This window comes from Pteropus alecto, unplaced genomic scaffold, assembly GCF_000325575.1.
Source record: "Pteropus alecto unplaced genomic scaffold, ASM32557v1 scaffold109, whole genome shotgun sequence".
In the NCBI taxonomy this organism is placed as follows: Eukaryota; Metazoa; Chordata; class Mammalia; order Chiroptera; family Pteropodidae; genus Pteropus; species Pteropus alecto.
In genome coordinates, this window is record NW_006494608.1 from 8,336,188 (window position 1) to 8,358,443 (window position 22,256).

Below are 22,256 nucleotides of genomic sequence, written 5' to 3' on the forward strand. Positions count from 1 at the left end.
AGGCATGCAGTAGATCCTTTCAATCTGGAAGCACCTGTTTCTAGAATATTTTCCTCTGTTACATCTTGGATAATTTTCTTTCTACTATTGTCATTATTCTCGTTCTTGACCAACTATTAGTGGGATGTTGGACCTTTTGCTCTAAACTTTTCATTCTCTTACCTCTTTTCTCCTGTTGTCTCTCTTAATTTCTTATTTTATTTTCTAAGAGATTTTCTTGACCTTCAAAACTGTATATTAAATAATCAATTTATGATTTGCTTTTTTAATTTTCAGGATTTTTAAAATCTGATTTCTTCTTATGATATTCTATGAGAGACTATCATTTTGCAAAGGTAATTCCATGCTAACATCTTTGAAGATAGGGGTTTGGTTTTGTTTGTTTGTTTGCTTTAGTTTTTACTCTTTCCTTCATTGTCTTCATTTCCTCCAGGTTTATTTTCTACATGTGTTTGATATTTGGTTGGTCAGTCTCATGTTGGAGATGTTCCAGGAATGTTTACTGATCCCTAACTATTCATATTTAGAAGAGAGGCTTTAACAGGCTGGTTGGAAGGACTACTTACCATATCATATGTAGGACTATCAACCAAAAGGTCATCAGGTCACCAATCAGCCTTTTGTTGGTGGAGTCCCAAAGGCAAGATCTGGAAACCCTTTCTCTGGGCTTATTCATTTTCTCAAGGAAGAATCTTGCCTGGTGATGTGCCTGGTAATAATAGGCATTCTGGAAGTGCCGACTAAGGACCTGACCAGGGATAGCCCACAGTTGCCCACAGTTACCCTGTTTCCAGCCCTGTGCCTCTCTCCTGATCTCTGCTGACCCTGGTGGCCCTATGTCTAGAGTCTCTCCAGTTCAGTTTCTCTAGAGAGTAAGCTTTGTTTTCTTGGAAAGCTAATTAGCGGGGGAGGGTATCCTGGCAGATGGTGAGTCACCTGGCTGTATGAAGTAGCAGTAATGACCTGTAAGTCTAGCTACCACATACTAAGACTTTCAACTCTCCCGCTATGTTTAGTCCTCACCTCACCCATGACTTTGCAGCTCTAGGTAACTCCAGGTGCCCTGCCTCTCAGAGGTTTTAGGTAGGTCAGTTCCTTTCCCATCAGTTAACACGCCTTTCTCCAGCCACATTCTGTCTTCTAAAAATATGTTAAAATCTCATGTTCACACTTACATCGGTTGGGATTCTTTAGGTGCAAGTAGCAGAAAACCTAGTCTTACTAAACACTTAAATAATTACAAAATCCCTTATCACATGTGACAAGAAGTCCAGGGGTAAAAGTCCCCAGAGATCAGGAATTGGCTCTGTCTCTCTGCCCATCTTTCATTCCACACTTTTCTCTTCAGTCTTTTGACTCCATCTTCAAAGTCTATAGCAAGAAGGTTGCAGCTCTTTCAGGTACATGCGGATAAAACAAGGTCCAGTGACGGTGGAGACCACATTTTCCTCATGTCTCTTTTTAAAGATGAAAAAAATCTTCGCAAAAATATCCCCTCCTCAAAAAAAAAAAAAAACCATTTTCTTTTGTTTCTTATGCCCTTTCCCAAACCAATCATGAGCAAGATGAATGAGATTCCGTTACTGATTTGGGGATTAAATGGAGGCTGGGAAGTCATCACCATAACTATCAACATATTTCTGCTGATCTTTTTATTCTTTCGGACTAATGCCTTTTTATTCCTTTACTGTGACTTTAGTAGGATTTTGGGAGGGAGAGGAAATAAGTGTGTTTGATCCATTTTCCTCATTAACAGAAATCAGCCACATTTATATATACCTGTACTACTAGCTCACTTTATTTTCTTTTTCTTTTGTTTTTTTTTAATTCTTCTTATTAAATTTTTCCCATGTACAGAAAAGAAAAAAATATAATGAACATCCTTATGCCTAATTTTAAGAATTGTAATATTAAGGTTTTGCAATTATATTTATTCCGTCTATTTTTTTTGGTGTTATATTTTGAAGTAAATTGCAGATATCATGGCATTTTAACTTTAATGACTTCCAAATGCATCCTTAAAAAATAAAGATATTTTCCTATATAACCATGACACTATTATCACACTTAACAAAATCTAGTTCTCTTTTATCTCTTGCAAGACAGGAGGTCCTATTGTGGTGGGGAAGGCTTCAAAAAGTGCCTACTAGAAAGTTTAAGAACAACTTAAATGTCCATCAATAGACTAATTAAGTAAATTAGGACATATTCATACTATGGAATACTGGGGAATATTAAAAATGACATAGTTCTATACGTGGGAAGATTTCTATATCACTAGGTTAAAAAAAAAGCATAGCTAGAAATAGTACATACAATGTGATCCAGTTCTTGCTTAAAAATTCATGTGCCTATGTATGCACAGTAAAGAAGTCTGGAAGGATATAAATCAAAATGGTAATAGGACCTCATCTTGAGTGGCAGGATTATGGACACTGTTTTCTTTCTTAATGTGTTCAGCATTATTAATATTGTTTTACTATTTGGGCCTTCAGCTGTAAATAGTGTGGTTGCCCCTTCTGATACAGGAGAGTAGGTGTCTGGGAATGCAGGTATCCTGGGCAGATGTGGTCTCAGTACTGTAGACTTTTAACATGCAGGTTGAATGGCATCTTTGTTTTTATAAGTATAGGAAAGTGATAGTCAATAATAAACTCTCATACTAACAGAGTCCTTATAATAACACTGAAAAACTATCTGTGGCTTTGTTTTGGGTTTTTGCGTGTGTGTAAGTTTTTTTGTTGTGGTAAAATATGCATAACAAATTTTACCATTTTAACCATTTCTAAGTATACAGTTTAGTGGCATTAAGTACATTTACATTGTGGTGCAACCATCACCACCGTCCATCTCTAGAAATTTTTCATCATTCCATACTGTACTCATTAAATACTAACTCCTCGTTCTCCCTCTTCTAGTGTCTATAACCATGGTTCTACTTTCTGTCTTTATGGATTTGACTGTTCTAGGTGCCTCATATTCAAAAAATAAAAAGCATACAATATTTGTCTGTTGTAACTGGCTTATTTCATTTAGCATAGTATCTTCAAGTTTTATCCATGTTGTAGCATGTTAGTCAATACTTTATTCCTAAATGAAATACTTTATTTCTTTTGGAGACTTAACTAATATTCCATTGTATGGAGACTTAACTAATATTCCATTGTTTATCCATTCTTCTATTGGTGGCCATTTGGGTTGTTTCCACCTTGATGGCTTTGTTTTTAAATGACTGTGCTTTGGGGTTCTGGTTTGAACTCAAGTATATAACACCTAGAAAGATTTCAAAGCAACAAAGAATCCAGAGTGAAAACGAGGGAGAAGGGAAACAAATCAACAATACTGACTTGTAAGGGCAGCTTTCAATGAAGAATGCAAAAAATCAATTTTTTTTTTTTTAAGGATCTTGATTTTTTTTTTCTCTAAAACTTCTTTTTTTCTCTGCCTTTCTTCCTAGTCAATCACCTGATGAAAGTAAAGAAATAGTGAAAACAACTAACTTTACTGTTTCTCTTCTAACTCTTCTACTGATGTGGCTATGTTTGTTTTGTTTTTGTTTTTGCCTTTTTGTTTTGGTTTGTTTTGTTTTTACTGCTTGGGAAGTGTATAGTGCCACCTCTTACTGTGACATTGCTTTTCTATTAGCTCAGCCATAATTGAAATGAGATATGTTGGATTATTTATATACCTGGAATTCATTTATTCCTTCATTGAGAAACATATTTCTTTAACACCTACTATGAGCCAACCATGCCAGCTGGAGGGTCTAGTAGCTTGTCAAAAATTAAATGGAAACATTCATCTTCAGAAGATACAATTAAATTACATGTGGCTTGATATTAAGAAACTGGCCTAGGTATGGGGTAAGGGACTTATGGCCCCATCACTGGGAAAAAACCATTTTTCATGCCATATGATAATTTCATAAAGCCATAGTTCAGTAACAAAAAAAAAAGTGTGCGTAGGACCGTCTTTCATCATCACTGATATTTTGTTGATTGAACTTGTTTACCTAGTTGATCTTCCTGAAAGCTTCACTTTCAAAGAGAAGCGAGTACATGGAAGTACAAATTACATGCAAATGGTTGAATAGTTATAACTGAACTCATGGAAGATTCGTTTTCAGTTAAATTAACCCTCTATCACACTACTGTATTTTACATGCCACTTACACTATGGGCTTTTTCCCTCATGCCCAGATTCAAGCAGGACAGAGCCTCAGCTCCACCGAATCTGTAGAGAGCTGGTCGCTGCTAACCTTCTCAGCCCAAATGCTTTCCTTGTGCAGATTTGCTGTTGACAGGAGAGCTAATTGGACTGCCTTCTGAGCTAGTTAAGTCTGGGTAGGTCTCGTTACCTCAGAAAAGTTTATTCTGTTTGTTCTCTTTTGCCTTTAGACCATCCTCTGCAAATAGTATAAGCAGCAGCACATCTTCAAATAACAGTGGCTGCACTCCCGAACCCCCTCTGCCCCCAGCTGGAGGTGATCTCGCCAGCCGACTGTCGAGTGATGAAGGGGAGATGGACGGAGCCGACGAATCCGAGAAGTTAGACTGTCAGTTTTCCACCCACCACCCCAAACCTCTTGCGGTAAGCCACCTCCTGTTTCCTTCCATGCATTTTCCCCCCCTATGTTTTATGAGCATTTAGGCGTTTGTGTCAGAAGGCACACATTCCTAAGGAGAGGTGGTCAGGACAATGATTTATGGAAAGGCTTACCCTGAGGTTAAATGATTGCATTAGAAATACCCTTGAAAATCACAGAAGGAAAGGAAAGGGCTCCTAGCTGATTATAATCCTTTAAACACCAGAGTATTTGTGGTCCACCTTGAAGCAATAATGCTCGAGAAATGGTGTTTATATAAGTGCACCGGGGAGCTGACCTTCTGGCTTTGCCCATCTAAAAACAGAGCCTCTGATTTCAAGAGTTAGTCTAGCTCACCTGCATTGGGAACTGTCTGTCTTAGCAGTGTGCCAGGTGCCAACCCTAACTGGTTTTCTCCCCTGCTCGTTCTGAGTTTTATTGTTATTAGTAAGTGTGACCATATGGCACCAATACTGAGAGACAGAAAGAATGTGTTGAGGAAAGAAGGCATTTCATGTCAGCATGATTGCTGACTAACGAAAAGGTCAGTTTCCTCCCAATTTTGAAAGAGTCCATTTTAACAATTCATGTCATTGAAATCGAGGTGGGAAACTTAAGGAGGCATGAGCTCAAGGCTTATTTATGTTTACTGTGTGAGCACTTAAGAAGGGAACGCCTGGTGCTACCATCACAGGCCTGAATGCTGGGGGCCTGGAACGTGGGACCCCATGGCTAACTGGCTCTGGAGCCAGTTTAAGCCCTATAGGAATAGCTTTGACTCTTCGAGTGAGTCCCTCCTCTCCTCTGTCTGTGAGATGAGTGAAGGCCAGCTTCACTTCCTGTTGGTGGGAATGATGGTGACCTGTGGTTCACCAACAGCCTGAGACTTTGCCTCTTAGGTAATTCAGAAATAGTGAGGGATAATTAGGAATGCCTTTGATTCCTAGTAATAGAAAACTCAACTCATGCAGTGCATGCACTACAGTCATTTAATTATCTCATATAACAAGAAGTCTGGAGGTAGGTGGTTCCAAGCCAAGAGAGAATCTCTGCAACCCTCTTCACCTTTCACACATGGTCTTACCTTTCACACAGCTCCATTGTCACATCCTCACCCAGTAGCATTCTACACAGGTTGGAAAGGGACAAACAGAAAGGGAGTCTTCTTCATAGGCGTTATCTTATGTCATTTCGTAGGGAAGAAAATCTTCCTGTGAATCCCCTAACAGATTTCCCTTTATATCTATCAGAAGTGGGTCACGTGCCCATCCCCTATACCACTCGGTGGCAGAGAAGAATGAGGTCAGCCATGATCATCCTAAGGTTCCGGGAAGAGACTTGCCTTCCCTGCTCACTGCTCCATGTCAGATATCCGAACAAAAGTATTAGCAAGGAAAAGGCAGGAAGAGGTGGGAGCAGGGTGGCAGTTGATGAGATTGACAGCCTGTGAGGTCTGCTACAGGGGCCAATGCAGTGAGGATTTATAGCTCTGCCAAGGACATAATACGTGACCAGAAACAAGAGCTTCTCGGGGCACAGCTTTATATCTCATTGGAATTAGAGACATAGGTAGCAAAGACAAAAATTTGCCTCTAGCTTCCAAGTCTGAAATAGAGACCGGGCTCTACCAGAAGGTCACATTCTAGAGCATATCAAGATGTTTGTGCAAATGACAAGCTGCCAGGAAATGGGAGATTCACACAACTCTGGGCATGGCGGCTTTGTGTGCCCTTAATGTTTTGCCAATTTAAATGGAAAGGCCATGGATTATTTTCTTTGCTTTGTCCTTTCTCTCACGGTCGATTGATATATTAATCATTTTTGTAATGAACACTCGTTAAGTGTGTCTTTAGCAACTGGGATGAAGGAAGAAAAGATGTCTAGACCTGGAATAGCTCCCACATGACGCCAGGGACCGGCTTCCACACTGGAGAATTCCCTTTGTATGTTTTCTTGTGTGGTCAGTAAGCACTTAATATGAAAGTGCAAAAACGAGTTTTTCATCAGGAGTACCAGATTTGGTAGGTGGCAAGATTTTAAGGCAAAATTTCCAACATAAGCAGAAACAAAACAAAGGGAAGGTCTTGCATTTGCTCCTGAGAAATGTCCCAAAGGCTGGTTCTGGGAAAGGTTTGTGGAACAAGTGCCAGTCCAGCACTGGGTCTGGGAGGGAGGCCAGGCGCTGCTGGAGGCCTGGGGGAAGGGGGAGAAAGCTGCATTTGAGTTATAGAGTCATTTGCAGACTTGTCTGAGCTCTAGACCAGCCAAATGTCACCTTCTCAGAGGCCACTTCTTGCATTTCTGGTTGTCTTAACATCATAATAAAATTATGTTTATTATACAGCTAACTGCCCATATTTCAGCCATATGTTTTAAATGTGATGGTTTGATTTAAACATTTTGTGGGACTTTATCTCTCCAATCCATCATTTGGCCCAATCCCTACTATCCTCATGTTAAAGAAGAAGATAACAATGGGGTCCCTGGCCTTTATAATCAAGTCAGCACATAGGCATTATATATAACATAAAACATCCATGTAGTGATTCCAAGGTGAAATGTAATGAAGTAAGCAATGGGTGTGCCGTGGAGTTCAAAGCGGCAGAGCTAATCAGACAAAAGGCATTGGAAATGAGAGTCTAGATTAGGGCACTGAGGGAGGAGAGAATTGGGATTGACAGAGAAGAGGGAAGAAGATGGCGGGCAGAGGGAACAGCATGCGTGTACGCTCAGAGGCAGTGATGTGTCCCAGGGCAGCCTGCACGTGCTAATAGGAGGGGAGATGAGGTCAAGATGAGGAAAAGAGGAGTTTAGCCTACTTAGAAGCAAAGTGGCCCTATTGACAACAGATAGGAAAGGTATAGCCAGTTGGCAGAAGATTAGAACGAGTTGTTTTCATTATTGTGATGAGAAGCAAGGAACCACCGAATTCCTTAAAATGGATGATTCGGTAAGCAAGTAGTGCTGAAAAATCACCTTGGTTGATTTAGGGGTTTTTAACCCTAAAATGCTGGCTCAGTCAAGATATAGAGAAGGTAGCCCTCAGTGCCACAGAAAATTGAATGTCACTATTGTTGAGTCATAACGTGGGCTTCTGCAGAAAATCTAGAGCTCAAATTAAAGAACCACAGAAATATTTTTGGCTTCAATACTATTTGTTTCTTTATTCTGAGTAAAATTGTACCCCTGTGTGTTTTTATGCAAATGTTATTTTTCTGTGTATGGTTTATATTAGCTTATTAACCTGTAATCAAAGTTAAAATGGTTTTTTTTTCCTCTCACAGTTTTGCTCATTTGGGAGTCGCCTCATGGGACGAGGGTACTATGTGTTTGATAGAAGATGGGATCGTTTTCGATTAGCACTAAACTCCATGGTAGAAAAACACTTGAATTCGCAGATGTGGAAGTAAGTGAGCAGTTTTTATGCAATATAAGATCAGAGCTGCCCCACAACTATCTGAACCCAGCTTTCTAAATGAATATCAATAGTTGGCTTTTCATAGAACAAAATGATTCTGAATCAGGATTCATGATTAATTCACAAATATCGGCTCTTCTTAATGGCTTGCCTACAGTTTTTCGGAGACACATGCAATGTGTGGTATGCCTTATCTTCTTTGGAGATCATTTTTGTTTCGGTAACCTTCTAAATGAAAAGGGTATTGGATAAAATCTTATTTATTTAATAGTACTATGACCAAGAACATCTAAGGATATTAAGAATATGCTTCTGTTTCAATGTTAAGGCTATAATGTCAATACTAAAAATTTCATAGTGGTTATGGACCAATTTCTAATTGTTTAATGTCTTATGAAAAACATATGTACAGCGGCCCACAGGGCAGATCCTGAGCAATGTTGCAAAGTTGGTTAAGCTTGTCTTTGGCCCTTCCCACCTCCCAGAACGCTCTCTTCACCTCTGCTCGCACTTCTCTCTAACCTAAACCCAAGCTTACATTCTATTTCTCTAATGTCCCTTTATTCTCCAATACCTCCCAATCTATTTACATTTTCATAGGAGATTCATGAAAAGGGGAAGAAACTTTCTTGACTTAGGAAAATGCTACTGTGAAGGAGTGACAGGCTAGACCCTCTCAAACCGCAGCACATAAGGAACTGCCATTCTGGCCACTGGATAATGCAAGGCCAGTCTGCTGGCTGTCTCCACCCCCAACTCCTACAAAAGTGAGCTGTTAAGACATAATCTTTTAGAATCATGGATCTTCAGGTCTAGGCCCAGATGGTTCAGGAAAGCCAACTCTGAACCACTCATCCTGCCCAGCGAAGCCCAGGAAAGGCCAGGAAGGCATTCCCAAGAAATGGAAAGGTGCTGGCAGTGGGGATGGAACGGAATTCAAAACTTGCCAATTCCCAGGTTTCCTCCTCTCTCCCAGGCAGCTGTGGCACTTCGGCACCTTTTCACCCTGATGCCCAAAGACCTTCCCCCCTGAACTTCTAGGAGTGAGCCCCATTGTGTCTGAAATAAGCTCATAGTAGGTTCAGGACTAAATGTTAACACTTCAAATAAAGTAGGAAAGGGCCACAAGAGAAGCTTATCATTTCTTCCCACTTAAGTGACTGCCCAGTGTGTCTAAAAGGCGCCCTCGATACCTACCTATGTCGCTTCTAAACAGCAACAAATTGGCACTGCATGTGGAGTTATCTTGTTCACGGTTATTTGGTTATTTATCCTTCTGCGATTATTCCCTCAAGATGGCAGCCAGACCTGGCAATTCTCGCAGCTCTTTGCTCTCCCGTATTGTGGAAGTGTAAATCTCAGACACGTGGAAGGAATGTGTTGATCTGTATTTCGCTACCTGATGTCCTGTCAGCTCAAGCTCCATATTCCTTTCCTCCCCAGGCACAGAAACCCGAGTCACAGGGCATCAGGTCCCTCCCCCCTTTTCAGGACTTGCCTAACCAATCTGCTGTCACTGAGCAACATTGGGGCTGCCTGGGTGTCAACTCTGGAGAGCGTAGCACCCCGCTGCCCTCTCAACCTCGCTGCCCAAACCCCAGGCCCCGACGGGCCCGAACCTGGAGGGATGGCAGCCGATGGGGGCGTGGAAGACATTAGGAAGAAAAGGAACGGCCAAGACTCTTTTTTCTTTAACAAGCATTTAACTCTGCATCAGGAGACGCCAACACAGTATTCTCTTTCAGCCAGGTCAGCATCTGGAGCTCCATGCCAGCTGGCAGGGGAGGATGGGCACTGTCAGTAATTTATTCGCATCTGTGGGCTTTTTATGGGACTTCCCTAGGCCAGTGTGCAAAGCTTAAACCCGGCACAGCCCACAAAGCTGAAATCCACTGCCATTTGGCACCTAGAAAAACACATAAACTGCTTAACATGGGAGGGGGAAGGGGCTCCTGGGGACAGTGAGTGGTCACATGGCCCTTGCCCTGCTTCTCCCTGCCCTTTCTCTCCTGCCTCTGCTATCCACTTACGATTAGTGGGAGAGGAAGGAAAGGGAGAGAAAGTATGCCAAAAAATAGTCCCCGTCCCAACCCTGAGTGACAGCCAAGTAAGATTGAGGACGTCAGCTCGGCTTGTCAGCACAAGTCGAAGCATGAGTTTATACTACAGAATGGGAAAATTACAAATTGGGGCATTCAGAGTAGATCCCAGTTGAGGTCACTGAATGGGGTCCTCTCTAAATGAGCCATCTGGTATTTGTAAATAACTTTTTATTACAAGTAACTACCAAACCTCTGCCCACATGTATTTCTATCCAGACTTCGGCTCTGGTAAGAAACTTGAGCCGAGGAAAGATTGAGTGGGAGGCCTGCAGTGCCACAGCAAGGCGGCAGAGACAGCAGGGCAAGTGTGCTGACGCTGCACGCTCTGAGAAATGTTCCCTGGCACTGCTAGGAAGGGGTTGTGCAGTGCCAGACAGTTCTAAGGGCATGTTTAGACCCTTCTGGTCTGATTATATGGGAGTCCTTGCCCAGCATGCATAGTTATGTTGCTGCTGAGAATTCACCTGCTCACCCATCCACCCACCCATCCATCCGTTCATTCATTCACTCGTTCATTCGTTGCAATAAGTACTAATAGAGTACTTGTTTAGTGCTGATGGGATCTTCTACATTCTTTAGACTTAAGAAAAGTAGCTTTTCCAACACCATCATGGCCACAATGGGCTTTCTTATCTTTCTTCACCTCCATCTGATGTTTTCAAGGACTCTCTGCTTCGGGATTGAAGGATTCCTCTGGATTCCACCCAAAAGATGGAAGCCATAGGCTCCACCCAATTGCAGGCAGGAAACTGAATCCTCAGAGAGAGCAGTGCTAGGAGAACCGTTTCCTTCTCAGCGGGCCTTTTCCCAGAGTTCCCTGGTGCCACAGCTGGGAAGGTGGCCTCTCAAGAGAAAAGGGACCAGGGAAGCCCTCTCATACACCTTACTGCAAGCTCCCCAGGATGCAATTCTGAGGCCTGCCCACCTTCAAGTGCTGCTTTGGGAAGAATTCTTAACTGCCGGAGAGTCCCAACTATGCTGGAAATGATTTCCAGGGGACATGGGGAAGGGGAACAAGGTGAGAAATAGGAAAGAGCCAGTTTGACAATATTCATCTGGCTCCTGAGGTCAGTATCCTTTCCTGCAAAATCAGAAACAAATGGTGACCCCAAGGCCTCTGTGCTCCTCCTGGTCCCCAGAGTAGCAGCAGCATTAACCCAGGCCATGGTGTGGAAGTAGGAGCTGTTTCTAGCGCAAGTCAAAAGACGGAGTTTGCAGGGAGGCCGCAAGAGCGGCCCACTACCTTGTGCTGGCTTGCTCCACAGAGTGTAAGAGGCATGGGGTTTGCTCCCAGGCACCACCTCCTCCAGGAAGACCTTCCCATCTATATGTTCTCCTGTGCCCAGACTCTGCATTTATCTTAAAAAAAAAAAAAAAACACTAGAAATTCCTGGCCTCCTTCTCTGGATAAATGAAGATCCCTGCACTCACCCCTTCCTAATACAGGGGCACGAAGACCTGCCGAAGGGCAGCCACACCCCAATTGTAGCTCCTCTGAGTGAAAGCTAAGGTAGGGTGGGGCAGACAGGGAAAAAATCAGTCCTGGATGTGGGCAAGTTGACATCACCATCATTTCCGAAGCCCCAACCCGCCACTGCCCTACAGCCTCCGTGGCCTGGCCAGTACAAGCCAGCAGCCACACAAGGTGACGTGGAAACGCCTCACTACAGAGTAAACCAGCGGCAGCAGACAGGAAATGCAGGAGGAGGCTGGCCTGTGAGGAGAGAGGGGTGTTTCCCATCCTGCCTTAAGCCAAGAGCAGGGTGGGGAGGCAGGGCGCAGGAGAGGGCTGGGAAGCCCTGACAGGCAGTGGGCAGAGACGGCAGGGGGATACTCGCCCATGTGCACAGGTCACAAAGCCCTGTCCTCATACTTTTTACTTCAAGCCAGGACCTAAATGTGAAATGACCACTTCTCATTAAAAACCACCTTCATGACTGCCAAAAAAAAAAAAGAGGGAAATACTGCTGGGGAAATTTATATTCTAAATAACATTCACCTTTTATTCATGAACCCAAATCAGCCATTATCCAGTAGCCAAGCATGGAGAAAAGGATCTGAAAACCTGAAAGTGATTTAAAATAGGTGCTGGATATTGCGATGGGAGGAGCCATAGGGAAGGGCCATAATTCAGATTTTGCCATCCTTCCAGTCTTCATTTTCCATAGTCTGGTACTACTGGGGTTTTCTCTGTAGCCTTGATGCTCACACTTCATCGAGCCTCTGGAGCGATGCCAAGCCCGTTTCTCACTGTTTCTCTTTCGCTCTTTTTTCATGTTTAGGAAGATCCCTCCTGCGGCAGATAGCCCCATGCCCTCGCCAGCAGCCCACATCACCACCCCTGTTCCAGCATCCGTTTTACAGCCTTTCAGCAACCCCAGTGCTGTGTATCTTCCTTCAGCTCCCATCAGCTCGAGACTCACCTCTTCTTACATAATGACATCAGCCATGCTCTCAAATGCAGCTTTTGTGGCATCGCCGGACCCAAGTGCCCTCATGTCACACACCACAGCTTTCCCTCATGTGGCTGCAACCCTCAGCATCATGGACTCAACCTTCAAGGCCCCATCCGCTGTGTCCCCGATACCAGCTGTCATCCCTTCCCCATCCCACAAGCCATCCAAAACCAAAACCAGCAAATCCTCAAAAGTCAAAGACCTGTCAGCCCGTAGCGACGAGTCTCCAAGTAACAAAAAAAGGAAGTCGCAGTCCTCGACTTCCTCCTCCTCATTCTCCTTCCAGACATCCCTATCGTCTCCATTATCAGGACCCCACAAAAAGAACTGTGTTTTGAATGCCAGTTCAGCTTTGAACTCCTATCAGGCGGGCCCTCCCTATAACAGTCTGTCTGTGCACAACTCAAACAATGGGGTGAGCCCACTCAGTGCCAAACTGGAGCCCTCAGGACGGACCTCGCTGCCCGGCGGCCCCGCGGACATAGGGAGACACGTGGGCTCGGTGGGCAGCAGCAGTGACTCCTGTCCCCTCTCGGTGCCCTCACTTGCAGGGGACCTCTCTCTGGCCTCACACAATGCCGTGTCTTCTCTGCCCCTCTCTTTTGACAAATCAGAAGGAAAAAAGCGTAAGAACTCGAGTTCTAGTAGCAAAGCCTGTAAAATCACTAAAATGCCTGGTATGAACAGCGTTCACAAAAAGAACCCGCCCAGCCTTCTCGCACCGGTGCCCGATCCTGTAAACAGCGCCTCCTCTCGGCAGGTAAGGGACCCGTCCTTCCAGGGGCCTCCTGGCACTGCCTTCTCTACCGGGTGGGGCAGGGGGAGCTGGGCAATACCCCTGCTTAGCCAGGTGGCTCAGACAGGAAACACAAGTGTGACTTCTTGCCTCGTTTTCCTCGTAGGCAATTGTCCCCCTCTGCTCAGAGAGCAGCTTATTTAACAAATACTTTCTACAGCTCTCCCTATGCACTAGGTGCTGTTTTAAGCACTATACAAATATTATGTCATTTAATCTTCACAACAACCCAGTGCAGTTGGTGCAGTTGTTATTACCACTTTACAGATGAGGAAACTGAGGCACAGAGAGATTCTGAGTTACCCCACTCCACTTCTTTTTTATATCTTAAGGTGAAGACGATTTTATTTTAAAGAGTTTTGTTGCCAAGAAGTTTTTTTCTGATCTATTGAAGTCCCCTTAGGAAGACCTGAGGCCCAGGCAGGTTATATGATGACCCAGGGTCCTACCTGGGAGTGGGTAGCTTGTGTTCCCTGCTCCCAGGTGACTGTTCTCACTTTACCTGGCTCCCTCGACCCCCACCTCCTCCTCATACAACTTTTTTTCCTAAAGTAAAACTGCAACTCACCTACTGGCACAGAAGTATTTGATGCCATGGTACAAATAGGAGGGTATATTGTGAGGAAAGCTGGGGAAATGTGGCGTGGTCCAAGAAGAATCCGTGCTTTTTTCCCTTGAGCTCTGTTCACATCCTCAAGTCTAGCCTTTCTCCTCAGGCTGGGGAAGCTACTTAGAAAAGTCCCACCCCCCACCCCCACCGGACTCTAGTGCCATTTGAACACAGAAAGCAGAATCCGGGAAGGGCCGAGTCTGGTGGAAGGACCATGTCCGCAGGCCTGCGCAAGGGCCTTACGGGTGCCAGGGCAGCACGCACAGACTAGCAGCGGCTCCGGGTTTACAACCACAGGATTTAGTAGGCCGGACCCTAAGCCATCCCCATCTGGGGATGAGGATTTTGGAGAGATGAGAGGCAGTTGTTAAAAAGATGGTTTTTTTGTTTTGTGTCATCTTTATATAGGACTTGTTAAAACCTCACGAAGAGAACATCTTGAGGGGGATTCACAAATCACAAACACTTGAAAAAAAGCAACTTTAGATCCCAAGGGCCAGACAAGCTGCAACTGAGGCCAAACAGAGAGGGGGAGCCGTAGTTCCTCTCACTAGAGCCCAGGGCACTCGCACATGTCTGCAGCTGCAGCAGATGTGCTGCCCTTCTGACTCCCTCGTTCCAGGGGTGCAAGGGGAGGGGGCCCAGCAGGTCTGGGGTGGGGCCTGAGAGTCTGCATTTTTTTTTTTTTTTAGGCGAGGCAACCCTTGGTTGACCTCACAGATTGCAAGGACCTTGTCAACTTACAGTCCTTTATATTTTTATTTTCTATGCCTACAGCACCTGGTCTAACTAGGTGATCTCCCATCCAAGTGCTAACCAGGCCCAACCCTGCTTAGCTTCTGAGATCAGAAGGGATTGGGCTTGTTCAGGGTAGCATGGCCATAGACCCAAGTCTGCATTTCTAACAGGCTTCCAGGCAGTGGCACTGCGCTGGTTTGCAGGCCACACCCAGAACAGCAAGGCTGTAGCATCACCCATTTTAGACAAAGTTCTAGTAGCTAACACTTATGGGGTGGACTCTGCTCCAAGTACTTAAGATATATTCCCTCATTTAATCATTGCCTATTATAACCCATTTTATAGATGAGTAAGCCAAGGCACCGGAAAGTTAAGCAATGTGCCCAAAATCACACAGCAAGTAAACAGTAACTCTGGGACTTAAGCCCAGGCAATTTGGCTCTTGAATCTGGGCTCTTAACCCCCGTGCCTCTTTTTAATGGAATGCCTCTATATTAAGTAAATGTCGCTCTGCTGACTCTTGATCTGCAGGACCATATGAAATGTTTAGTAAACATTATGAATCAGTCAATACCAGTGGCGAAAGGAGCAGACAAGCCTCTACCAGCAAGTTCTCATCAGGAGAGAAATCAAAAAAGCTGATGAATTTAACACCTGCCTTTGATCTAGCCAGCACTGGTTCCCTAATGCAGGTGAAAGCCGGGTGCTCATCACCAGGCCATTAAGAAAAGGCTTTGTTCAGGGTCACCACTGGTGATTTCCCAGAGGAAAGACCTTTGGCATCTGTGTTGATTCTCATAGGAGATTGGGAGAGGCATGGTATGAAGTTTAGAAATTCAAGATAAACATGTGCCTTGGGAACCAGTTGGGGATCTATTTAATTATATCTGGTAGGTATAAGGCCAGAATTTGCCACAGCGGTATTAAAAAACAAGACTGTGAATGTAAGGCAAATGTCTTTATGCAAAGTCAAGTTACTGTAAAGCAAGGGTTCCCAATCCCCGGGCTGCAGACTGGTACCTGTCAGTGGCTTGTTAGGAACCAGACCACACAGCAGGAGGTGAGTGGCAGGCAAACCAGCAAAGTTTCATCTAGATTTGCAGCTGCTCCCCAGTCCTAGCACCACCACCTCAGCTCCACCTCAGATCATCAGGCATTAGATTCTCATAGGAGCACCAGTCCCTGGAGCCAAAAAGTTTGGGGATTACTGCTGTAGAGGACCAGCTCTTTATAGGCCAAAGGCCTGCTGGTGGGAATAGTAAGCACCTGAGGATCCAGTCCAACATTTGCCAAGGACTGTCCCACGGGAAAGAAAAGAGCCCGACAGCCACACCCATATGCCCAGCTCAAGCTCCCACTTGAAGGTGAAGCTCATCTTGCTATTTTTCTCAAGAACAGTAAGGTGTGCACTGTGTCTTCTGGCCAGAAAAACTGACCCCGAAAAAGACCCAAGCTTTTATCGCCAAGGGAGTCTGGGCCTGAGGTCAGAGGTACATGAGTCTGTGTAACCCTTTGGCCACAGTGGGGAAAGCTGGGCCTCTACTGAGTTAAACACTCCAAGGAGGGACCAGGCCTTTGGCCAGATGCCTTTGTCCTCATCCCTGAAGCTCTCAGTCTCTACATCTGGGAAGTGGGATTAAGAGTTCCCCTCCACTGCATTTTCTCTCTGGGATGAGAGGGGCATCATCAAGGCACCCCCTGAAACATTTTCATTTTCTCTGCCATTTAAGATGGAAACACAAGTTCCACATCGACGCGAGGAGAATGAGTACGTTATCATGCACCCCTTCTCCTTTCCCCTAGCAACGCGTGGTAACTGCGGCTCTTTCCCAAGCTGGCTCATGTATCTGAGTAGGGCTTCACTGGTGTCTTTCAGGTTGGGAAAAATAGCAGCCTAGCTTTGTCACAGTCCAGTCCTTCAACTATATCCAGCCCAGGACACAGCCGACAGGTAAGTAAGTTACTAGGGGGACAAAAGTACATAGGGTCATCAGCAGGTTGGAAAGAATGAGCATTGAGGCCAGACTCTGGTTCAAAAGTTCCAGGTAAGAGCATGGCAGCCTGGCTTCTAAAACTAGGCCTTCTATTTATTAGCTGTGTGCCCTTGGGCAAATTACTTAACTTCTCTGTGTTTCAGTTTCCTCACCCATAGGGTGAGGAACATAATGGCCCCCTTTATATGACTTTTGTGGGGATTAATTTATTCACTAAAAGCTTCTAGAAAATGCCTGACACATAAACACACAGTATTAGCTGTTATTAGCAACTGTGTTATATTAGGCTGATTACTTCTCTGATTCTAATTTTTTTCTTCTGTTAAATGGCAAAATTGATGCCTGCTTCCTAAGGTGGTTGTAAAAATTCAATAAGATGATGTTAAGTAAAGGGCCTTGCTCATGGCAGATAGCAGCCAGTGCTTTCTCAAGGTCTCTGGGGAGCTCTAGCTACCATTCAGGATGTGGTTTTATGGTGGGAATATTCAGGGTAGATTTTTATAAACTTGAGGTGTGAGAATAGTCAGTGATATTCTCCAATGGAGTGTAAGAGCATCCAGGGGAAGCCAGGGAAAGTAGAGGGTGTGGTTGTGCAAGTTATACATGATTGAAAAAATACAAATATGGCTGCATTGTGCTGTCTTAGATGTGCTGTAGGCTTTGTAGATAACAAATGGCGATGTATTAGTCAGCGTTTTGGCCTTCGGGGTTTCCCTCACAAATTTTGGGTAGAGTATAGGTGAAGATTATAGGGAAACAATCTTTATATCCTCAGATCTTTGTGACTACCCTACATTTATGGTGTCCTTTACAGCCATCCCCTCATTTGTTTATTATGGCTGCCTTTTCCCAAATGCAGGAGGTGGGATGGTATCGTTTTTAATATAGATGGGAAAACTGAGTCTCCATTCTCAAATCCTTGTGGTAATCCCAAATATATGGTTTTGAAACAAGCTTTTCTTTTTTCCTTTCCTAGAAGACCACAAACAGAATGGGCAGGATAAGGACTCTTCCATAACAAGACTGTGAAGCCACTTCCAAACCAATTCCTGGCCACCGGCTCCCACCCCAGGAGGCCACGGGGAACTGGGGAAGGAGAGAGGGAAGTGGGCAGTGGGGGAGTCCATTTCCTGGGCCCTGACTGTGGCTCTGGCCTTTCTTCCTCTTTTTTTAATGACCAATTTTTAGTTTTGGAGAAAAAGAAAAAGGCAAAAGAACGTGAATTTGAGATTTACAGAAAACAATACCAGTGTTTTGTTTCCGTTGTCTTTCGTTTGCCACATGTACGCATTCTTCCAAGAGTGGGGTCACTCCTCCAGCCTCTGATTCCACTACTGACACCATCATTTTGCTCCAGCCATGAGAGCAGATAGTGCAGGGTTTTAGTTCCTGGTGGGCATCATCGGAAACCTTTGAACTTTAGCACCTACAGTGCTCCTTTCCTTGTCCTCTCCTACCCATCCTTCCCATCCCCTCCTACCTACCACTCACTGGGTCCCCAAGCTCCCCTCTGGACAGTGTGCTGGGGGAGGGGCTTGCTGGGGAGCTGAGGGCAGAGGCAGGAGGCTGAGCCAAGGGCACTTGTCAGGTTTCTGTGATGCACCAGCACAGCGGGAACCAGATGCTATGGGTGAAATTGAGAAGATCCACCTTTTAATGGTGTAGTTGCCACAATACCACTGTCCTGTTGTGCATCTCAGAAAAAATATACTGGGTCAGGTCTGGAATGGGCCTGGGAGATGGCAGGAAGCAGAGCACAGGTATAGGGGAAGATCCTTCAAAAGATGCAGGTGACTGTGGTCTCTGAGCTTGTTAGGAATCCATGCTGTAAATTACCTTCCTGGGCACTGTGTACAAGGGCCCAAAGCTAGGCAAGCCAGAAAGGGAAGCATTCCAGGGGAAAAGGCACGTGACCCTAGGAAGCTACTCAGAGGCATAATGTCCACAGCTGTGGAAGTTCTCAAACTGCCCTCAAGGGCTAGTAGGCAAGGGAACAGGTAGGACAGGAAGGAAGGATCTGGGGGGAAAGCTTCTACGGAGGGTTAAGTATCAAAGCCCTGATGAGGATAAATACTGGCATGGCCCCACTACCTCCACAGGGCCCTGTGAGTCAGCATGCCCTTAGATTAGCATGTGTGGGTTATCAGAGGCCCCAACTCAGACAGAACCACTCCAAGGCGTAGGAAGGCATAGCCACCACCTAGTGAAGAAGAGCCATTGGGAAGAGAGAGGCTGGAGCCCTGCAGCTATGAAACCGTTCACACTGGAGTTTTGAAAGAACAGCAATGCCATAAGCTCTAATCAGGTATCATAGGAAAAGAACTCACAATATAGAGGACATGTTCTGTGCTGTTCATGAAACTCTGCAAATAATATAATGGCATGGATAGTAGGAGGTTTTGCTTCATCCCTAAATCAGAAATGAATGCCAGTTTTGCAACTGGGCACAAACCCTCACCCCTACTCTGTTTCCTTTTCTTTCCCATCCCCCCTTCCCAAAGATCAGACTACTGTTAAGTTTTCACCACACAATTGCATTTTACAAAGACGGGAGGCAAACGGAGTGATTTGCATCAATGGAATTGCACTGACAGTGTTTCTTATAGGATTACTAAAGTTTTTTAATATAAAATAAAGATTTTTTAAAAAATCATGAGTTGATATTAGGTACTAGGACATTAGTTCAGATGATTTCATTTTTATTTCTACAGTGTTAAAAGTGCACTTATATGCTGGTTTATTTACGTCTTGGGAAAAAGAGACTGCAAATTGAAGGGAAGATTATGTTACTTTTTCTTTTTTTAAAAAAAAGGTTAAGGCAGATTTTAAGACTTATAAATGTTTAAGAAATTATAAACAAGGTTAGACCCTTTGAAAAAAGTTTAGAAGATATTCTTAAAGTAAATTTTTATAGTGTTAATTTTGTAATATTTATGTTTTACTATATTACAGAGCTAACTGACCAGAATAGTTTCAGAAACAATATGAAACTTAGGAAAGTTTAAGCAATGTTTATATTTTTAAAATGTTCTTTGAATTATGTTTTTATTGTACATTTCTTCAGACTGAAAAGTATGTACATATCTTTGTTATTTTTGCACAATTTTTGTCTTGTTCGGTTTTAGAAGTCTGTTTTTTTATAATTTATTTTGAGTTGTAAAACTTCCAGGAGTAAAAACAAAACAAAACAAAAAAAATCTCGGCAACAAAATAACCCTCTGATTTATAAACTCTTACATTCAAAGAGGGAAAACAAAGGTTGAGAGATTAAGTGGCTGCTTCTGAGAAATAATGTCTCGACAGGGACTAGAAAAGCAATTCAATAATAGGTTTAAATATTTTAGCTCTCTACATCTTGAATTGCAATCTGGAATAAAGAGGCTCCCCACCGAATGCTGCTGACTTGGTAAAAGACTGACCCTGACCAAGGTGAGGACATTTCCGGAAAACTGAGCAAAAAGGGAAAACCCACGGTATTTCTTCCTTCACAATCAACCGCAGGTTTACTTTATAATGTATTTAAAACTCAGCTTGAAAAATGCAAATAAAAGGTTTTCTTTGGGTTTGTTTTAATGGAGTTCAACTGGACCCACCTATAAAGCACTATTAAGGTAAAATTTGGGGGGAACTAAAGCCCACCCCACTCAGCCCTCTCTCCCAGCCCCTTGACTGCACACACCCCCATTTGCCTGAAGATCTCGTGACTTGTCGCCAGCCACGGAGGCTCGAAAGCTCTGGTTGTTAAGCATAACGCAATGCATAGACCTGTCAGCCATAAAAACAAAGCGACTTGGATAACTTGTATGCCTTCTTTTGTATCAATGTACCAATTGTAAATAACGCCGATCAACCTTTGTAGAGAATAGTTTATACAGCATATTCTATTATTGCTGATTCTCAGTGAACTCTTGTTTTAAAAAAAGGAAAAAAAGAAATTTTCTATTTACACCTTCTATTTTGTTATGCTGTCTGCCCATGGCACTTTAACAAAACTCTGTGGGTTTTACGTAGTTGGTCAGTCATGGGGTATATTAAATAACTGTTATTGCACAGACAAGAATTTGCACCTGCTCATTTGTCCTTTCCTACTACCGATTTTAGAACCTTTTCCAGAAGACTTTTGAAGAAAGCATGTCCAAACATTCTAAACAAATGCCACACTTGTGGAGTGGGTTTCTTTTCTACGATCCATATTTTGTAACACTAAGTATTTTCCTTATTTGTCCCATACCTTTATGTATTAGTACTATCAGATATAATTCATTCCATGCCTGTGATATTGTAAGCAGAATAAATGTCTAAAGTAGGTGTAAATAGTAAATTCTATGGCTTACAGTTTTAAAAAGGAAAGAACAAACATGTATCTATTGATACTGCCATGGTTCAACACCAGGCCTGGAGACATTCTCCCGTGAGTGATTGTACTTTTTTTTTTTTTTTTTTTTTTTGTAACATGGCTTTGTAAATAAAATAATTTATATGTTTGTAAAACAAAGTCTTCGGGTTTCCATAAAATTTAGATCTTTTGTTATTTTTTCCCCCCTTTTGGGTGAAAATGGTCTAACCAGATGAGCCTTCCTGCTAGCACACACATTTGAGGCACAGAGAAGAGAGTGAACTCATTCAACAGATATTTGTGGAGCATCCTGGCTGTGGCTGCCCCTGAGCTAGGCACTCTGTGCTTAGTGATGAGAAACAGACACACTCCCAGCTGCTTTCTGAAAGCAACCCACTTGAGGGAGACAGTAAATAAATGAACACACGATCAAGTGTGTAATTACAGATTGTGGTGAATGCGATGCTGGAAAGAACTGAGTTGTATGAGAGAGGAAATAGGAGAAACTGACATAAAGTGAGTAAAGGGAGTGCTGTCAGGGGGTTTTCTCTGAGGAAGTGAGCTGAAGGCACCGGGTGGGGAGAGAATCCCAGGCAGAGATGATCTAAGGTGGTGGGAAAAGCTTGGTAAGTTCCTGGAGCCTAAGGAAGATCAACTGTAAATGAAGCAGGGGGAGAGAGATGGGCAGGAAACAGGGACCAGATCACATGAGGCTCTTAGAGTTTAGATCTTGTGCATAATTCAGTGGAGATTCTTTGAAGGGCTTTAAGTCAGGACATGACATGATCTCTTAAAAGATCACTAGCTGCTGTTTGAAGAATCAGTTTGAAGCTATTGCAAGAGACCAGGCGAGACATAATGTTGGTGTGGTCCCAGGATGATGACACTAGATATAAAGAGAAGTGAATAGATTCAAGGTATATTTTACATATTAAGTTAACAAGACTTGCTTAGGAATTGAATGCAAGAGTAAGAGAAAGAATGATTTCTGGGTTTCTGGTAGAGCAATTGTGTTGGGTGAAGGTGCCATTTCTTCAGATGTGGAAAACCAGAAGAAAAACAGGTTTTTTAGGGGTGGGTGGGAGGAATGTTTGTGAAGATCAGAAGTTCTGTTTGTGCATGTATTTGTTCATGCATGAGACTACTATGAAACATCTATGTCAAGAAGGTATGGTATACACATGATAGAAGCTATCAGCCTGTCTACATCGGAGGCATCAA

At 43.6% G+C, this 22,256-nt stretch overlaps 1 protein-coding gene and 1 pseudogene across 9 annotated transcripts in view; one reads left to right on the forward strand and one right to left on the reverse strand.

Moving 5' to 3' along the window:
- The window catches only part of ATXN7L1 (ataxin 7 like 1), a 212,645-nt gene extending 192,377 nt beyond the window's left edge, over window positions 1-20,268 (forward strand). For 4 of the 9 annotated variants that reach the window (XM_025041920.1, XM_025041925.1, XM_025041923.1 and 1 more), the window contains 4 exons: window positions 4,398-4,590; window positions 7,870-7,991; window positions 9,447-9,752; window positions 12,388-13,723. In XM_025041920.1, the coding sequence (XP_024897688.1) occupies window positions 4,398-4,590; window positions 7,870-7,991; window positions 9,447-9,752; window positions 12,388-13,501 (1,735 nt within the window). In that variant the 3' untranslated portion in view covers window positions 13,502-13,723. Of the gene's footprint in view, window positions 1-4,397; window positions 4,591-7,869; window positions 7,992-9,446; window positions 9,753-12,387; window positions 13,724-16,581; window positions 16,657-17,675 lie in introns of those variants that run through there. The other 5 variants (XM_006925372.3, XM_006925375.3, XM_025041922.1 and 2 more) reach the window with 3 other exon arrangements.
- LOC112473575 lies at window positions 14,736-14,854 on the reverse strand (annotated as a pseudogene).
- Window positions 20,269-22,256: the final 1,988 nt, after the last annotated feature.